At 61.8% G+C, this 16,790-nt stretch overlaps 1 protein-coding gene across 1 annotated transcript in view; it reads right to left on the reverse strand.

The window, feature by feature from the left end:
- Positions 1–12,033: 12,033 nt before the first annotated feature.
- ACSF3 (acyl-CoA synthetase family member 3) overlaps positions 12,034–16,790 on the reverse strand; it is a 60,028-nt gene continuing 55,271 nt past the window's right edge. The window contains exons 9-10 of the mRNA XM_061173445.1: positions 16,676–16,787; positions 12,034–13,410 (exon numbers count right to left, since the gene is read on the reverse strand). Coding sequence (XP_061029428.1) covers positions 13,263–13,410; positions 16,676–16,787 — 260 coding nt within the window. The 3' untranslated portion in view covers positions 12,034–13,262. The remainder of the gene's footprint in view (positions 13,411–16,675; positions 16,788–16,790) is intronic.

Below are 16,790 nucleotides of genomic sequence, written 5' to 3' on the forward strand. Positions count from 1 at the left end.
GGCCCGGCGGCGGGCAGCGGGCCGAGTGTCCGGCGGCGGGAGCGACGCCTTCTGCTGGGACAGGACCCGGCTGAGTGACAGCACAAGTGTGCGGGGCGGGCCTGGCGAGGGAGTGATAACGAACGTGTGCGGGGGCGAGGCTGGGCGGGGCGTGGGGCTGAGTGACAGCACATGGGCGGGACAGGGCCTGGGGCTGAGTGACAGCACGTGTGCGGGGCGGGGCGTGGGGGCTGAGTGACAGCACATGGGCGGGTCGGGGGTGGGTGGGTGGGGCGGCTGAGTTACAGCACATGGGCGGGGCGGGGGGGCGGCTGAGTTACAGCACGTGTGCGGGGCGGGGCCTGGGGCTGACTGACAGCATGTGTCCCGGGGCGGAGCAGGGGTCAGGCACTGTCCCAGGCTGGATGCGGGGCTCCAGGAAGGAAGCTGTCAGAAAGGCAGCGGTGGGTGGGGGCTGGGGACTAGGGTGGATTCCCTCATTCATTCTGAGCACCAGGCACACTCCTGCCTCAGGGCCTTTGCACCGGCCGTGCCCTCGTCATGATTGGCTCTCCCCAAGGCCAGCCGCTCTCTGCCTTGAGGGCTTGGATCACGTTTGCCGTGTTCCTTTACTGTCTCCCGCTCTGGGGTGGGGCTCCCCAGGGCAGGTTGTCCGCTGCTGACCCCCAGGGCTAGCACACAGGAAGGACAGGCACAGACCTGGCCCCGTGCCCAGCTCTACCCGCCCCTTCCTTCCTCCTCGGTTGGCAGTTACTTGGTTGGTAACTACCTGGTGGAAGGGGGAGGCTATCTCTCCCCTCCAAGCCCCTGCACTCCTGGGCGGCCTGTGGCTCAGAACCGGGGTGGGGGGGGCGCCCTGCGGACCTTGAGCCGTCTTCTGGGCAGGGAAGTGGGGAGTGTCCTCTCCGGGAGCCGGTCTTCTCTGCAGCAGGAGCAGGCACGGGGGCCTCTCCTCTCCTCTCCAGATTGCGGGGCAGCTGAGCAGGTGCAGCACCATCTGCGCCCTAGGCCTGCTTGGAAGGAGGCCAGGCTGCCGGGGGTAGGGGTGAGGGCAGGGGCTCTGGCAGTGACTGTGTCCCTGGTACTCACCACTCCAAGGTGGGGGTGGAGGGCAGGAGACCCTTCCAGCTGCAGGCTCTGAGGCCCTGGGGCTGAGCAGCTCCTGGAGGCCACCGCCCTGCCTCTGAGGTCGGACCCCAAACCCGGGTGGAGGAGCCCTCTGAATGTTTTTGGGTTTCTGCCCCCTGAACGGGTAGAGGGTGAAGTAGACGGGGGCGGAGCTCAGCGTCCGAGTCCCCCTGGCCAACCTCAGGCACCCTCTCCTCGAGCTAGGCCATCCCTCCTCTCGGCCATCTGTGTCCCCCTCAACAACCTCCCGGGTGCGGGGGTGCTCCAAGGGGGAGGGTAAGCTGGGTCTGGTCATGGGGGAGCCCTGGGAGCAGGAGGGGTCCCTGGGGGAGGGGCGTGGTCCCCAGGCTGGTTAGGACCCCCCACGGCCCCGCCCCCGGGTCTCATGCCGGGCAGCCGGGGCTGGGGCCTGGGGTCCAGTCTGGCTCTGGGCCCCGCGCAGGAAGTTCTCTCCGCTGACCTCTTGTGTCTGAGCCCCGATGTCCCGTCCGGCGCTGGTCCACCCCAGGCTGCAAAGGCCAGTTGGCCTTCCTTGCCTTTGGACCGGCTCCTCCAGAAGACCCCTTTTTCCTGGTGGACTCAGGGTGACCGACCCTCCAGGCGCCCCCTCCCCTTACCAGGCCGCCAACCTCAGGGTTCAACCCTTCACCACCAGTGGACCCTCCCTCGGGTCCTGTGTGAGTGGGAGGGGCCTGAGGTGCGGGTCCCCCCACCCAGCCCAGTGGGGCCATGACCGCCCCTCCCTGGGTGGCCTCCTCTGTCTCTGGTGGGACACGGTTGGGTACCTGTGAGCTGGGAGGAGGGCAGCGGCTCCACTGGACCGGGGTAGGATTGTGAGGGAGTGTTGGGTGAGGGGGGGAGGGGGTGTGGGAGGGGGCGTTCCAGCCCTGGAGCTTCATCCACCCATCTAGGGATTTTCAACTTTCTCCTGATAAAAGGGGGGCACCGAGGCTTTCAGCAGAGAAGTGAAGCTGTTATAACTTTAGAAAAAAAATGCAGTTACATTAGAACAATACCGTAATTATAGTGTAATAAGAATCATTATGGGGACTTCCCTGGCGGTCCAGTGGTTAAGAATCTGCCTTCCAATGCAGGGGACGTGGGTTCGATCCCTGGTCGGGGAACTAAGATCCCACATGCCGTGGGGTAACTAAGCCCCTGCACCACAACTAGAGAGAAGCCTGCGTGCCACAACTAAGACCTGACACAGCCAAAAATAAATAAATATTAAAAAAGAATTATGTGTAAAAGTATGCAGGTTTATATAAAATTGCACACAGATACATCCCCAATCCTAAAGGCCTGGTGTTTAGCCCCCATAATCCTGTGAAGCAGGGGCCTCTCTCCATGTGCAGGTGAGGACACCTGCAGGCGCGGCAGAGATGGCCTCCCTGAACCTGTGAAAACGTCACGTTCCTTGACAGAGGGACCCTGAGGTGGGGAGGGGGTCCTGGATTGTCTGGACCAGCCTCGTCTATTCACAGGAGCCCTTAAGAGCAGAGAACGTCCTGTCCCTTAAATGGTCAGCTGGAGCCAGAGAAATGCAGCAAGAGAGGAAACCAGAGCGATTTCAGGTGCCAGGCGGACAGACACATGGGTGCAGGGGCAGGAGGCCCACAGCCAGCGGAAATGGGGTCCTCAGTCCTACAACCCCCAGGAACCTGAGTCTGCCAAGGATCTGGATGAGTCTGAAGAAAGTTGTCCCCTGAGCTCCAGGTAAGAGCCGGCCCAGCCGACACAGAGCCTTCACCCCATGTGACCAGGAACAGAGGACTCAGTGGAGACCACTCAGACGACTGACCTAAAGAAACAGTGAGGGGCTTCCCTGGTGGCGCAGCGGTTAAGAATCCACCTGCCGGGCTTCCCTGGTGGCGCAGTGGTTGAGAATCTGCCTGCCAATGCAGGGGACACGGGTTCGAGCCCTGGTCTGGGAAGATCCCACATGCCGCGGAGCGACTAGGCCCGTGAGCCACAATTGCTGAGCCTGCGCGACTGGAGCCTGTGCTCCGCAACAAGAGAGGCTGCGATAGTGAGAGGCCCGCGCACCGCGATGAAGAGTGGCCCCCGCTTGCCGCAACTGGAGAAAGCCCTCGTACAGAAACGAAGACCCAACACGGCCATAAATAAATAAATAAATAAAATTAAAAAAAAAAAAAAAAAGAATCCACCTGCCAATGTAGGGGACACAGGTTCGAGCCCTGGTCTGGGAAGATCCCACATGCCGCGGAGCAGCTAAGCCCGTGCGCCACAACTACTGAGGCCACGCCCCACAACTACTGAAGCCCGCGTGCCTAGAGCCCGTGCTCTGCAACGAGAAGCCACTGCAATGAGAAGCCTGCGCACCGCAATGAAGACCCAACGCAGCCAAAAAAAAAAAAAAAAAAAAAAAAACCAGTGAGATAAAGTTGTGCTGTTTCAGCCGCTAAGTCTGCAGTAACTGTTCTGGCGGTGTAGCCGGGTGTGCACCTGGGCCGCACGGCTGGCATTCAGCAGGCATTTGCTCGCTGGGCCCACTGGGATAATCGCATGACCCCACGCCCCAGCACAGCCCGCCCGGGGCTCCCATGCACACGTCCATTCTGCAAGCGAGGGTCAGCTAGCATCGTGTGGCCAGGGGACGGCCAGGTGAATGCAGCTTCTCAGGCTGCACGAAGGGGTGTCCGCCTGCCCGCCCGGGGTTCAGGCTCCCGTGTCCAGGATGGGACACAGAAGGGAGGGAGCAGAATGCCTGGGGGTTCAGGAGGACTGGACAGGAAGGAGGTGACCCGGACACGAGGCACTGGCCTGGGCGGAGGACAGGTTCCTTGTAGATATGAACTGGGTGCCTGTGGTCATCCAGGTGGAGGTGCCCAGTGGGCAGCCGCAGGTAACCACATTCAAGGGTAGCAGTGTGCTCTAGGAGGCCCAGGCACTGATCTCACCCCACACGTGGCCCGTCCCTCTGGGGCCTCATTTTACCAGGCAAGGACCCAGAGGCCAAGGTGACACGGCCAATACAGGTGAGGCCTGGCCAGGAGCCTGGGCAACCGGCTGCAGGGCCCACGCCCTTTCCAAGTTCAAGCCTGGTCTGGAGGTCAGGAGAGAGGCTGGGTGGAGGCAGACACTCCCCCCCCCACTTCTCCCTCCCCTCCTCCCCCCTCCCATCCCTCCCTCCTTCCGAAGTTCCCCTGTGCCAGGCCCCTTCCAGGCCCTGGGGCATCAGCCCTCATAAGTCTGCCCTCCCAGGGGAGTCAGGCACCGACAGACCCTAATGTGATGAAGCGGCACGAGCGGGGGTCCTCAGTGGAGGCAGGCAAACGTGGGGCGGATCTGGAGGGGCCCTGAATCCTCGCCTGGCCCCCACGGCTTGCATGGAGCAGTGGGGCCCTGCAGAGGGCTTCCGGTCCCTTAAATGGGTCCCAGGGTCAGAGGGGATGGCGGGGTGGGCTGGAGCGTGGGGAGTGCAGAGCGTCACTGCCTGGGTCCTCTGGTGGCCAGGGCACAGCCAGGCAGCGCCTCCCAGGACAGCAGAGGTCTGGGCGGCTGCCGTCAGGTTCAGGGGCCTTGCCTGTTCAGCAGCCCAGTGATGGCCCCCCACACACACGTAACAGTCATTCTCAAACTACGCTTCTAAAGTCTTGGGTGCTCAAAAATACGGACGGACAGACAGACAGATGGACAGAGACAGAAGAGAAGCTGGGGGTACCAGCAGCCCCCACCGGCCCTGCAGCCATGAGAACTGGGAGCCGGGCTGGAGGCCCTGGGGCGGCAGGCTCCGTCCCAGCCTCCCCCAGGGCTGTCCCTGAGCTCCAAGCCCCCAGGTGCTGGGGCCGGGGTCCCTTCCTGCCCAGCAGCCCTGACACGGGGGATGGAGGGTCCCACCAGGGACGGGAGCAGCAGGAGAGCAGGGGTCCTAGCGGCTCCCGCCACGCCCGGCGGCACCAGCAGAGGGCAGTGTGGCTCCAGGGAAGGCCGGGCGGAGGCAGTGGTCTGGTCCTCCCACGTGCTGGCCCTGAGGTCTGGGGGCATGGCCTTGGCCAGGTGGCACCTTCATTGGCCGAGCCAGGCTGCCCCGCCGGAACCCCGAGTTCCTGAGGTCCGTCCAGGCCCCGGGCCACGGCGAGGACCCGTGAGGTTCAGGGGAGCAGGCCTGGCCACACTGACGGGGGTTCAGGCAGGGCAGAAAACAGAGGTCTCTGGGCTCAGATGGTCAAGCTTTAAGGCAATTTGTAAGCATAACTGTCACCCCCAGAGGGTGGCTTTCATGGAAAAACCCACTCCAGTAAAAACCTTCACCAACATGGGCCAGGGCCAGGGCACCCAGGCACGCATGCACCCCAAGACTCCAGGGCAGGGGTGCAGGCCCCCGTCCTGCTCACTCAAGAGTCTCAGGGTGCTGAGGACCAGGAGAGGAGGCTGTGTGCAGCCGTCCCTGAGCTGGTGGGTGTGAGACCCCCGCAGGGCGTGCACACCAGCCTGGGCCTCCGTCATCACCCGGTCGTGCGGGGCATGCAGGAAGGTGGTCGGGGAGACCCGCGGAGCTGCCTGGGACCTGGCAGCTCTCGGTTTGGATTTGGGGCTCCTGGGGCTGTAGGAGAGGCCTCAGTGAGCCTGTGTCCTGCACACACATCATGTCACAGCCCTCACGTGCCACGTCACATCTGCACCCTGGTGCGCGGCCCGGGCTGGGGAGGGTCCTTGTCTGGAAGAAGCTGGGGGGATGGGCTCCAGGCAAACGAGGCCGCCCAGTGGCTGGTCCTTCCTGGCCTGGGGGGAGGGGAGGGGAGGCGGGGGGCTGTCCCCCAGCACTGCTGGCTCCTGGGGGCTGCAGGACAACCGCCCCCCTCATCTGCCTCATGGTTCTTCCCATGCGGCCCAGAGATGCCGCCAGCACAGCTGCTCCTTCGCACCTCCCCAATCAGAGTGGGTGAGAGCTGGGAGGGGCGGAGGGGTGCTGGCAGGGGAGGGGGACATGTGGGGCCCCAGGGGGGCTCCAGAAGGAACGTGTCCCCAAGCCCGCCCAGGCAGCGCAGCCCCCGCCCATTCCCCAGCCCGCCCCACTGGGCACCAGCACCATTGTCTCTCAATCAACATCAAGGGAGCTGGTGACAAATTTGGGAGCAAAGAATCCCAAAGAGCCGCATAAATCACTTTAATGACCGTTCAGATTAGATCAGGCGCTGTAACAGACACGCTGCTGCATCTACGCTCCCCTCCACCCCGTGGGCGGGGGAAGCGCACTCAGCGGGCACTGCCCACGCGCAGGCTCTCCTGGGCCCGCTGTGCGTCCCTCTCCAGGAGGAAGATGCGGGCTGGGTGGGCTCAGGAGCCTGGGCCCTTCCTGCCGGCCTTTCTCCTCCAGACAGAGGACCTGGGCAGGACGGCTGGGGAGAGGCCTGCACAGGCCAGGGCTGGAGGCCCGGGCCTCGCCCAGCCTGCGGCCTCCTTGCTTCTTTGGGGAGAATCGCACGTTTCAGCCACTCTCCTTGGTCCTAATGCCCGGCTCTCTCCTGAGAGCTGGGAGCTTGCGCGCACCTGCCAGGTGCCCCCGAGGCCCCGACCTCCCCCGTGCCCCACTCCCGCTCCTCCCCCCCATGCTCTCCATCCAGGCTGCTGAGCTGGAACCCCGACCTTCCAGACTCGAGTGCACTCTGGCTCCCCCTCTGGCCAGTCCTCTCCCCGGTCCTGCGACCTTTCCAGAAGTGCTCTGGCCCTGCCCCTGCCCCAGGCCCTCCTGGCTCTGTCCTGGGGGCGTGGGAGTGAGGCAGACACTTCCTGGTGTTGAGGACAAAGAAAATCTTTCCGGCACCGAGGAGCAGCGCCCGCATCTTATGCCCAGACAGCCTGTCATTCGAGAGTGAGAAAAAGTAGAGACTCAGATACACACTCAGCAGCGGTTACTGAAACAACTACTGCAGAGAATTATTCATTAAAATGAAACCCGTTGAGCCAAGAAGTTGATAAAATGTCAGTAAATTTAATGATTGACCGTGAAAACAAAGCCTATTAATTTTTGTGTCCAAAACAAAACAAAACTGAAACGCTACAGAAACATATCAAGACGGCAGAGGGGGAACTTCCCTGGCGGTCCAGTGGTTAAGACTCCAAGCTCTCACTGCAGGGGGCGCAGGGTCGATACCTGGTCGGGGAACTAAGATCCGACATGCTGCACGGCATGACCAAAAAATAAATAAATAAAGATTAAAAAAAAAAAAAAAAAGAGATGGCAGAGGGGCAGGTATTGGGAGCCTCATCCCAGCCATAGGGGAGCCCCGTGCTGCATTACTGTGAACAACTTAGACTTTATAGCAAGTATCTAAACGTTTTAAGGCACTCAAAGAACAGAAATTTAGTTTATAATTTCCAAATAAGCAAAGAGAAAAGAGTAGAGAATTTTTTTTTAATTTTTAAAGTCTTTACTGAATTTGTTACAATATTGCTTCTGTTTTATGTTTTGGGGTTTCGGCCATGAGGCATGTGGGATCTTAGCTCCCCAACCAGGGATCGAACCCGCACTCCCTGCATTGGATGGCGAAGTCTTAACCACTGGACCGCTAGGAAAGTTCCGAGAAGTTTATCAATACAGTGAAAGAGAAGGCAAAACAACAAACGCCATATCCCTAAGGTGGTGGCAGAAAATGCAAATGGGGATTGTAGAAATAAGTCCAAAGACATCAATAATCACAATAAATGGACTACATTTGCTCACTAAAGGACAGACAGAGGGACTTCCCTGGTGGCGCAGTGGTTAAGAATCCGCCTGCCAATGCAGGGGACACGGGTTCGAGCCCTGGTCCAGGAAGATCCCACATGCCGCGGAGCAACTAAGCCCATGCGCCACAACTACTGAGCCTGCGCTCTAGAGCCCGTGAGCCACAACTACTGAGCCCATGCGCCACAACTACTGAGTCTGCGCTCTAGAGCCCGCGAGCCACAACCACTGAGCCTGTGTGCTACAACTACTGAAGCCCATGCGCCTAGAGCCTGTGCTCCGCAACAAGAGAAGCCATGACAATGAGAAGCCCGCGCACTGCAACGAAGAGTAGCCCCCGCTCGCCGCAACTAGAGAAAGCCCGTGCGCAGCAACGAAGACCCAATGCAGCCAGAAATAATAAATAAATTAAAAAAAAAAAAAAAGGAGAGACAGGAGTTAAACACACCAGATCCAGCTGTGCTGCTGACAAGAGACAGTAAAGCCACATGGGGGGGGAGGGGGATGAAGGAACCCAGGGACGGACCATTTAAATACCAACCCCAGGGACTTCCCTGGTGGTGCAGTGGTTGGGAATCTGCCTGTCAATGCAGGGGACACGGGTTCGAGCCCTGGTCCGGGAAGATCCCACATGCTGCGGAGCAACTAAAGCCCGTGCACCACAACTACTGAGCCTGCACTCTAGAGCCCGCGAGCCACAGCTACTGAGCCCGCGCGCCTAGAGCCTGTGCGCCACAACAAGAGAAGCCACCGCAATGAGAAGCCCGTGCACCGCAATGAAGAGTAGCCCCCGCTTGCCGCGACTAGAGAAAGCCCACGTGCAGCAACAAAGACCCAATGCAGCCAAAGATAAATAAATAAAATAATTAATTATAAATAAATAAATAAATACCAACCCCAGAAGCCGGACAGCAGTACTGATCTCAGAGAACATGTGATTTAACAGGAAAACGCAAATAACAATCCATCAGAATAGATAATAATAAGGTATAACCGGGGCCTGGGCACCTAGCACTGGAATATCAAAGGAAGAGCTGCCTCCTGAGGAAAGAAAAGCCGCTGTGTAGGGGCACAGGAGGGCCCCAAATTTCAAAGCTCTGGAACCCCTTGGTCCGTGTTCTCGGGGTAGTAGCAGAGACCAGTGGGGAAACAGTGAGCAGACAACGTGCTCCAATCACCCCCGGCTTAAGAGATTAAGTCAAAGAAGAAAGGACCCAGAGTTTGGAGCCGGGTGAGGATGGGGGTGCCCAGGTGGGCGTTAGGAGAACAGCTAGGTGGAGGCCCGTGAGGGCGGGTCCAGCCAGCCACTAGGAAAGGAGAAGCTAAACAAAAGGGAAATTTAACCAGACGCACAAGCAAGATTGATAAGGGACTGTGCAAATAAATCTGAAACCTGGATGAAGTGCACGGTTTTACAGAAGATCCAGGTCATCAAATGGAAGTAACGAGTTTGAATAAACCAGTAACCAGTGAAGAGCCCAAATTGGTCACCAAAGACAGCCCGGCCCAAGGAGGCTGCCGGCCCTGAGGGTCCCAGGGCCCGTCTCCCCCTCCTTCCGAGCCCTAAGTAAGATGGGCCCAGTCCCACATCCAAACGCCCCCGCAAGAAGCGTGTCGGGATTCAGAGTTTTTCAGATGTTTGGCACACGGAAAGCAGCCCTTTTCCCCCTTTCCTGTTTGCCCACTTCTGTCCCCTCTACCCTTAAAAGAACCTAATTATAGGAATGAGATCACCAGGCAACTGAAACTAACTCCTGACTTGTGCTCTCCTGAATGCACACCTCACCTTGTCTACCGCGCTGATTCTTTTCCTAGATGAAAAGAAGTAAGAATGAAGAAGTAAGCAGTTAAAGAATGACCAGCTCTCTACCCCAGTAGCCCCCTTAGCAATCCTGCAGGAGACCACACAGGCAAGAGAACATGTGAAGAGTCAGCCAGCCTGCTCGCAGTGGAGAAGGAGGCAGAGCCAACCTCCTGTCACCCCCGTCACTCTGACTCCACCCCCGTTACCGAACACCAGTCCGTGTGTCTGACACACAGTGACAATACCAAAGCGTCGGAGTTTGGAGCAGAGCAAGGTTTGCTGCAGGGCCGGTGGGTGGCTCATGCCCTAAAAGGCCTCCAACTCCTCGAAAGCTTTCAGCAAAGCCCTTTTATGGGAAAGGTGAGAGAGGGGCGTGGGTAGTTGTTGCAGACTTCTTGGTGTCAGATCCTTTGTTCTTGAGGTTAGGTCACGGTCAGGTCCTGTAAATCTCCACCAAACAAATGGTACTCCCTGTTCTGACAAGAAAAAGGGAAGGTCCCAAGGCTCAACTTTCACCCTCCGAGGTCCAGATCCTGGCTAAGAGAAGGGGGTCCCTGCGGGGGGGTGGTTACCCTGCCCTGGAGCGTCCGTCCAGCACCCAGCCTGGGTCCTCCCGCCACTGCCCAGGCTGAAGAGGCAGATCTCGGCTGGCGGCACCCTCAGGGCCGGGTCCCCAGACCCTGCCCAGCCGTCATCACTGAAGGAGCCAGGCGCCCAGGACCCAGCCGGCCCTCAGGCTCCTCAGGCCGCCCAAACGGGGGTGGGGTGGGGCGGGTGCCAGGTCCCACGGGCTGAGACCCATGCACACTGCCGCTGCCATTAGGTCGCAGAGGCGGGGATGGCGGAGAGGTTCACGGCCGCCTCAAGGCCTCCGCCCGGCCAGTGGGTGGCCTTGGCGAGGGCTCTGGAGCCCTGCAGGGCACACCCCCAGCCTGTTCCCAGGCCCCCAGCTCACCCGCCAGCCGCCAGCCCGAGGCCGGAGGGCCTGGAGAGCCCCGGGGAGAAGGCCGCCATCCGCCTCTTACCTCGCTCTCCACTGGAGGACCACCACCCCGCCGACCGCCGGCCTAGCGGGACCTCTAACCGCCGCTCTAAACAGCCCGCGTTAGCGGTCTCGCGGTAACCGTTGCCTAGTAACCAGGGTTGCGCGGTAAAGGTGCGCAGCAATGGCCGCGTGCTAAGGGCTGCGCATTATCGCACTCCTGCCCCTCTCCACTGGGGTGACACTGGGCCTGCGTGGGGGGCCAGGACGTGGACAACTCTGGGGGCCTCACGGGTGGTCCCAGCATCCGAGGGCGTCTGGGGGGCCTCAGGCACTGGCAGAGGCAGGCCCGGCTCCCTTGGGACAGCCCTGCTGTTGTGGCGTCCACGCTCCTGACCAGCCCTGGGGTGGGCTCTCTGTCCGGGGACACTGGTCCGGGCCCCCCGGAGATGCGCTGTCGTCGCCCGTGGGGCCTGGGCTGCCCCCTCCTCCTCGCCATGCCCTCCCTGGGCTCCGCCCCCTCACAGCACCGGGTCCAGCGGGCAGCTGCCCACCTTGGCTCCCACGGGGAGCTCAGGCCTCCGTCCTCGGTCGGAGCCCTGAGGGGGCAGCAGCCTCACGTCACAGAACAGGGGGGTGGGGCGGGGGGGTCGCCGCAGAGGGCGCGTGGGCCTTGAGGTGTCGCGGTGTCAGCCCTGACATTTCTGTGGCCGTTTCAAGCCCGCCCGTCCCCCGGGGTATCTCCTTAGCGGGCCCTCTGCGCATCCCACGTGGATGCTGAGCTCTGGTGAATAAATGCAGGCAGACGGCAGCAGAGCCCTGAACGCCCCGCAGGTTTATGTCCGGAGGGAGGGACGTGGCAGGTGCGGACCCTCCACCGCGGGCCTTCCCCCTGCCCCCGACGGAGCGGCGTCCGAGGAGCAGCCCCTGCCAGGCGCCCTTATCTTCCCGCTGCCGCTCTACAAATCCACTCCCGCTGTGCCCAGGAGCCCCTCCAAGCGAGATCCAAGCACTACGGGTTTGACAGAGCCCAGGGTGCCCGCCCCCGGCTTTGGTTTGGGAGTTGAGCGTAGGGCAACACGGAGCCGCCAGGCTGAGGCATTTCCAGCCAAGGGAACTTTCCCAAAGCCTCAGGACCTTCAGTCATGCTGACTTAGCAGGTGGGGCTGTGCCTGTCTCCAGTGCCAGACCAGGGCCCCCGCGAGGCTGGGTTGGACCGACCATGAGTTGCAGCGGAGGATGAACCTGGCCCAAGGGCACCGACGCGGTGGGGCGGGCAGGGGCCAGGCCACGTTCTGCGTCCTGAGGGACATGGTCTGAGAGCCTGTCAGCGTCCCAGCCTGGTCTTGTTCTTGGTCCAAGATGACCATTATTTTTCGGAAAGTATTTTGTACAGACGATAGCAGAAAGCAGATGATGACGTGAACATTTTCAGGAATCAAATTTTCAGTATTAAGACACAGAGTCAAACCAGTGGGGTGAAGTAAAGCTCTGGGGACGTGGGAGCCGATTCTTCCCAGGAGCTCGTGGTCCCCAGGTCCCAGGACACGAGGACAGCAGGAGCCAGAGTGTCCAGTGCTGCCCTGAGAGTACTGGGCTGCGGGCCAGCGCCGAGGCCGGAAGGCTGGCCTGCTGCACAGGCGGGTGACCAGCGCGTGTCCAGGGCTCGGGCAGGAGGGCGCTGGGATGGACGTTCCTCCGAGCAAACGCCGTGCCCGGGGCCGGCCTCGCGGAGTCACAGGCCACGCACACAGGGTGGGGGAGCAGCCCTGGCCCCCACGTGCTGCCCACCAGGTCCTCGGCTCTGTCCTGGCTCCTGCCCATCCTCCCCATGACACCTGGGCCTCCAAAGGCACCTCTGCCGTTGGCTGGGGAGGGCAGGGAACCTGGGGGCCGGGCAGCAGGGGCAGGTGGGGGGTCTGGGAAGGAGAGGGAGACATCCAAAGACCAAAGGGGGCAGGGGGTGTTGTGGAGGGAGCAGCACAGGGGAGGGGATGGGGGTCAAGGAGAGCAGCTGCGGGGCCTTTCGTGGTCGGCCTCTGGCTACTGAGCACTTTGGACTCTGTATGAGGTCCGTGGGACCCGGGCTGCGGCCTCGACAAGGAACACTGGCCCCAGAGCCCAATTCTGGCCCCCTGGCCCGTCCCAGAGTGTGCCGACCCCTGGTCCAGGAGGTCCCCTCTGGGGGCCGAGGGTCAGGCACTCTGCCCCCCACCCTCTGGTCACATGAGCTGCGTCCCTGGCCCTGAAGGCCTAGAGAGCCTCTGCCAGGGCCACGGGTGCCGGACACCCCAGCAAGGCGCTCGTGTGGTGGGAAACGCCCTCCCCTGGACGCCCAGGACCATCGTCCGAGTCCACCAGAGACCCCCGCCCTGCGCACCATGCACACGCGTGCAGACCGGGCCCTCCCTGTGCCGTGGGTGGGGACCACGCAGGCCCTGGGAAGGAGCGCAGGACAGGCGTCTGCTGCTCTGTGGAGCCTTTATTGAGCTTCCAGGGAGACCTGCTTCCCCCGTGACACCTCCAGACCCGCAGGGACCTGGGGGGCGGGGACTGCAGAGCACACGGAGCCGTGCGGGGCGCCGTGGCCACGAGGCCGGGCCAGAGGGCACGAGGCGGTTTCCTTCCGGTCAGGTGTGGCCAGGCGGGAAGCCGGCTCACTGGCGCCCGGTCTCGGGGGCACCCCAGTCGCGCGGGTAGAGCTGCCTGACAAGGTCTTGCTTGTTGACCTTCCCCATCTGGTTCCGCGGGATCTCCTCCACCAGCAGGAGCTCCGAGGGCACCGCGTACGGGGCCAGGAAACCGCTGCAGAGACAGGCCAGGCCTGAGTGCAGGAGCCACTGCAGGGTGGCACCTCCGCGGCAGGTCGGGGCCTGGTCCTGGGCATGGAGACGCCCCTCTGCCCACTGGGGGAGAGGGTGAGCCTCACCCAGGGCCAGGCCTCCCGAGACCCCGTCCCGGAGCCCTTGAGCTGGAAAGAACTGGTCCTACCTCGTGGTCCATTCACTGCAGCCCTGGCCGGACGGCCGGGGGAGGTGGGTGGGCACCTCACAGACCCCTGGGTGCCATGACCACACACGCCAGCTGGAGCCAGCCCTCCCACCCCGGAGCCTGGTGCCCAAGCAGTGGGAGTGGCCGTCTGGGCCCAGCAGCTGGCCTGTAGCCCGCACCCCCAGGAGGAGCAGCGTTAGACAATGCTCCCTCCTGTGAATGGCCACGTGGTGGGCCCAGCCCCACGCAGCTCTGGACACCACGCCTAGGCTTCTCCTGAGCAGAGCTGCCTGCTCCTTGCCCGAGGGCCGCACACGGGGCCCCTCGATAAGGAACCAGCAGGTGCACAGATGCTGCCTGGGGCGGTGGGGAGAGGGGCCACCCACCGTGGCCTCCTGGCCCACAAAGGCCCACGCTCTGTGGCTGCAGCCAGTGACACAGACAGCGGGGCATCGGGACAGAGGCACCGCGAAGTCTGCTCGGGGCCCGCAGGAGTAGGGACAGCCTTGGCCACTCAGGACGTGTGCAGCAAGGGGCCAGCGAGGGCGGGCAGAGAAGCCCCACCCCTTGGCCTCAGTAGCTGGTGCCTACGTCCATCCGCCCACAGATGGCGAGGAACGCTGTTACCTCGCGGCAGCTCTGGCGCAAATCGCCTGCTCCGGGCCAAAGGTCATGGAGGCTCCACCAGGGACCCCCGCTCCCCGCCCCCCGCTGCCCAGGACCACCTCCCAGGCGGCACCCACCTTCTCTCCGCCCACCAGCGTGGAGCGGGTCAAGGGGCAGCCGTAAGGATGCAGGGCCCTGCGTGAAGAGTAGGTGAGGCGGGAGTGGAGCACGAAGGAAAAGGAAACCCCGTCTGTATAGAATCCCAAACCCGGAGAAGGTCTCTTTCAAGGATGAAGATGAAATTAAAGGCTTCAGACACAGGAGCTTGGGGTCCCCAGCAGCTGACCCACTCCCCACACTTGAGGGTCTGTGGTGGGAGGGGCCGCCCTGGGGGGAGAGTGCCAGACACAGGATACGTGTCATCTTCCTTATTAGTGAATCCTCCTTAAGAGATAACCATTTGAACAAAAAGTGTTCAAGAACGTAGCGTAGGGCTTGTAACGAACATAAAAGTAAAAGGTAGGACGACAGCGCACAGGCGGGGTGGGGTCACAGCAAGGGCAGGACACACAGCTGGAAGCCTAACTCACGGCCACCACGAAGAAGCAGAAGCTGCAGACGTGGAGGGGCACGCTCTCAAGCCTGCAAACCCGCGGATTCTGAGAACAAACCCTGTTCTCCTACGAGGGGCGTCAGCTTAGCCACTGGTCTCATAGGAAACTGTCAAGAGCAGCTCCCAGGCAAACTGAGGCCCTGGGCAGGAACACAGCAGGGCTGAGTGGTTTGTTACAAAGCCAGCTTCCCTGTGGGAAAAGCCCCGGGGACAGCGGTGGCCTCAGCTCCACCGCTCAGCCCCGTGGGGAAGGGAGGTGGCCCGGGGGGCCAGCAGCGTCCCCCCTCCACGGCCTGATCGGACGGCAGCGCCTGCTCCATCTGGACACCGGATTTCTGAATTCTCCCCGGGGTGTAAGCCCCACGTGGGCCACTGCAACTGGAGAGTTTGGTGGGCGGGCCACGTCCCAGACCGGGAACGTGGTGCTGCCACTGAGCCCAGAGGCCATGCCGGCCCCTCCAAGTGTCGCGGTGCCTGAGCTGGGGCAGGGGTGCCAGCCTCCCCCAACTCCGCTAGGAGCACAGCGCAGGGTCTGCGGGAGGGCGTAGGACAGACCTTTGCTTGGGGGTGTTGTAAGAGTCAAGAATCTTCAGAAATGAAAAAAATGGCAGCGAAAGGGAAGACATTATTTAAAAAAAAAAAAAACCTTTAAAACGACCCCCAAATGGCAACGAACAGGACACAGAAAGAAAGAGCAGCTTCACCGAGCCAACGTCTGGAAAGCTCGGAGTGAGGCCCCTCCCCCATTCCCCCCCATGCGGGGGCGAAGCCGGCCCTGCGCTCTGAAAGGAAGGCCCCTGCCCTCCCTCCAGGGGGTGGGCAGCCGCGGGGTCACTGTCCAGTGACCGCCCCATGGGAGGACACAAAGCCCAGGGAACTGGCTGCGTGGAGACTGCAGGCTGACCACCCGCCCCAGGCCCGCCCTGCTGGGAGCATCTCCCCAGGGACCCAAAGCCTCAGCACACAGCACAGCGCCGCCCCAGCCGGGGTCTCAGGCCCCTGTGGTGAGGGGACAACGGGAGCCCCGGGCGTGAAGGAGCAGGTTTGAGGGCCAGGAGACCTGCTCTCAGCAAAGGATGGCAGGTTCTTTCTTTTAACAAAGCAACTGTTTAACCAAAGCGGCAAAGCCAACTAGAATCTTCTTCGTGCCTTTGTGAAACTGCAAAGCTCCAACTGTGATTTTGCAAATCCAGGGGAATCTAATCGCCCAGCTGTGCTGCCCTGATAAACAAGGATTCCTCCTGTTTGTGAAATCACGTTGGATGAGCCACAAATATCTTCAGTGCAGAGGAGAAGGAGGCAAGTCGGGCAGGGGGTGTGGGGAGAGAGGGGCAGAAGGAGGGACCTCTTGGATCTAAAGTAAAGGCCTTGGGGATGTAACTAACAGCTCCTTTCTGAGCTCTGGCCTGGGGCCAGCAGCGAGCACCCAGGGGCCCGTGTGATGCCCCGCGCTCAGCATGTGCTTGGGGCCCAGCAGCGCCCCCGCCCCGAGCCCGCTCAGCCCACGCCCCGGGGTCCCGTCGGGATGGCTCTGAGCTCAGCTCCTGGGGACGGACCTTCCTTGACAAGGTTCCTCCTACACCCAGGAGGGGACGCACTCGCTCACCACGGGACCCCGTCCACCTCTGACCCAGCCTCGGAAGCTTACACCTGAGTCAGGGGTCGGGGTACTACATCTGCTCCCATCGTCACGACACAGCTTCCCTGGGGCCCTTTGTGCGCGTATGAGTGTGTGTGTGTGTGTGTGTGCACGCGCGTGTGTGCGTGTGTGTGCGGTGCGGGAGGCGCAGCTCCTACAGGACCACATCACCTGGCCCTCAGGCCCCAGCCCGAGACCCCGCCCACCCGCCCAGCCCTCACCTGGCCCACTCTTTGAGCTCCCTGTGGGACAGCGAGTGTCCCTCTTGAAGGGTCACCACTGCGCTGACCCGCTGGCCCCACGTCACGTCTGGAACTCCGATCACAGCCACGTCTG

This window comes from Eubalaena glacialis, chromosome 18 (genome assembly GCF_028564815.1).
Source record: "Eubalaena glacialis isolate mEubGla1 chromosome 18, mEubGla1.1.hap2.+ XY, whole genome shotgun sequence".
NCBI lineage: Eukaryota > Metazoa > Chordata > Mammalia > Artiodactyla > Balaenidae > Eubalaena > Eubalaena glacialis.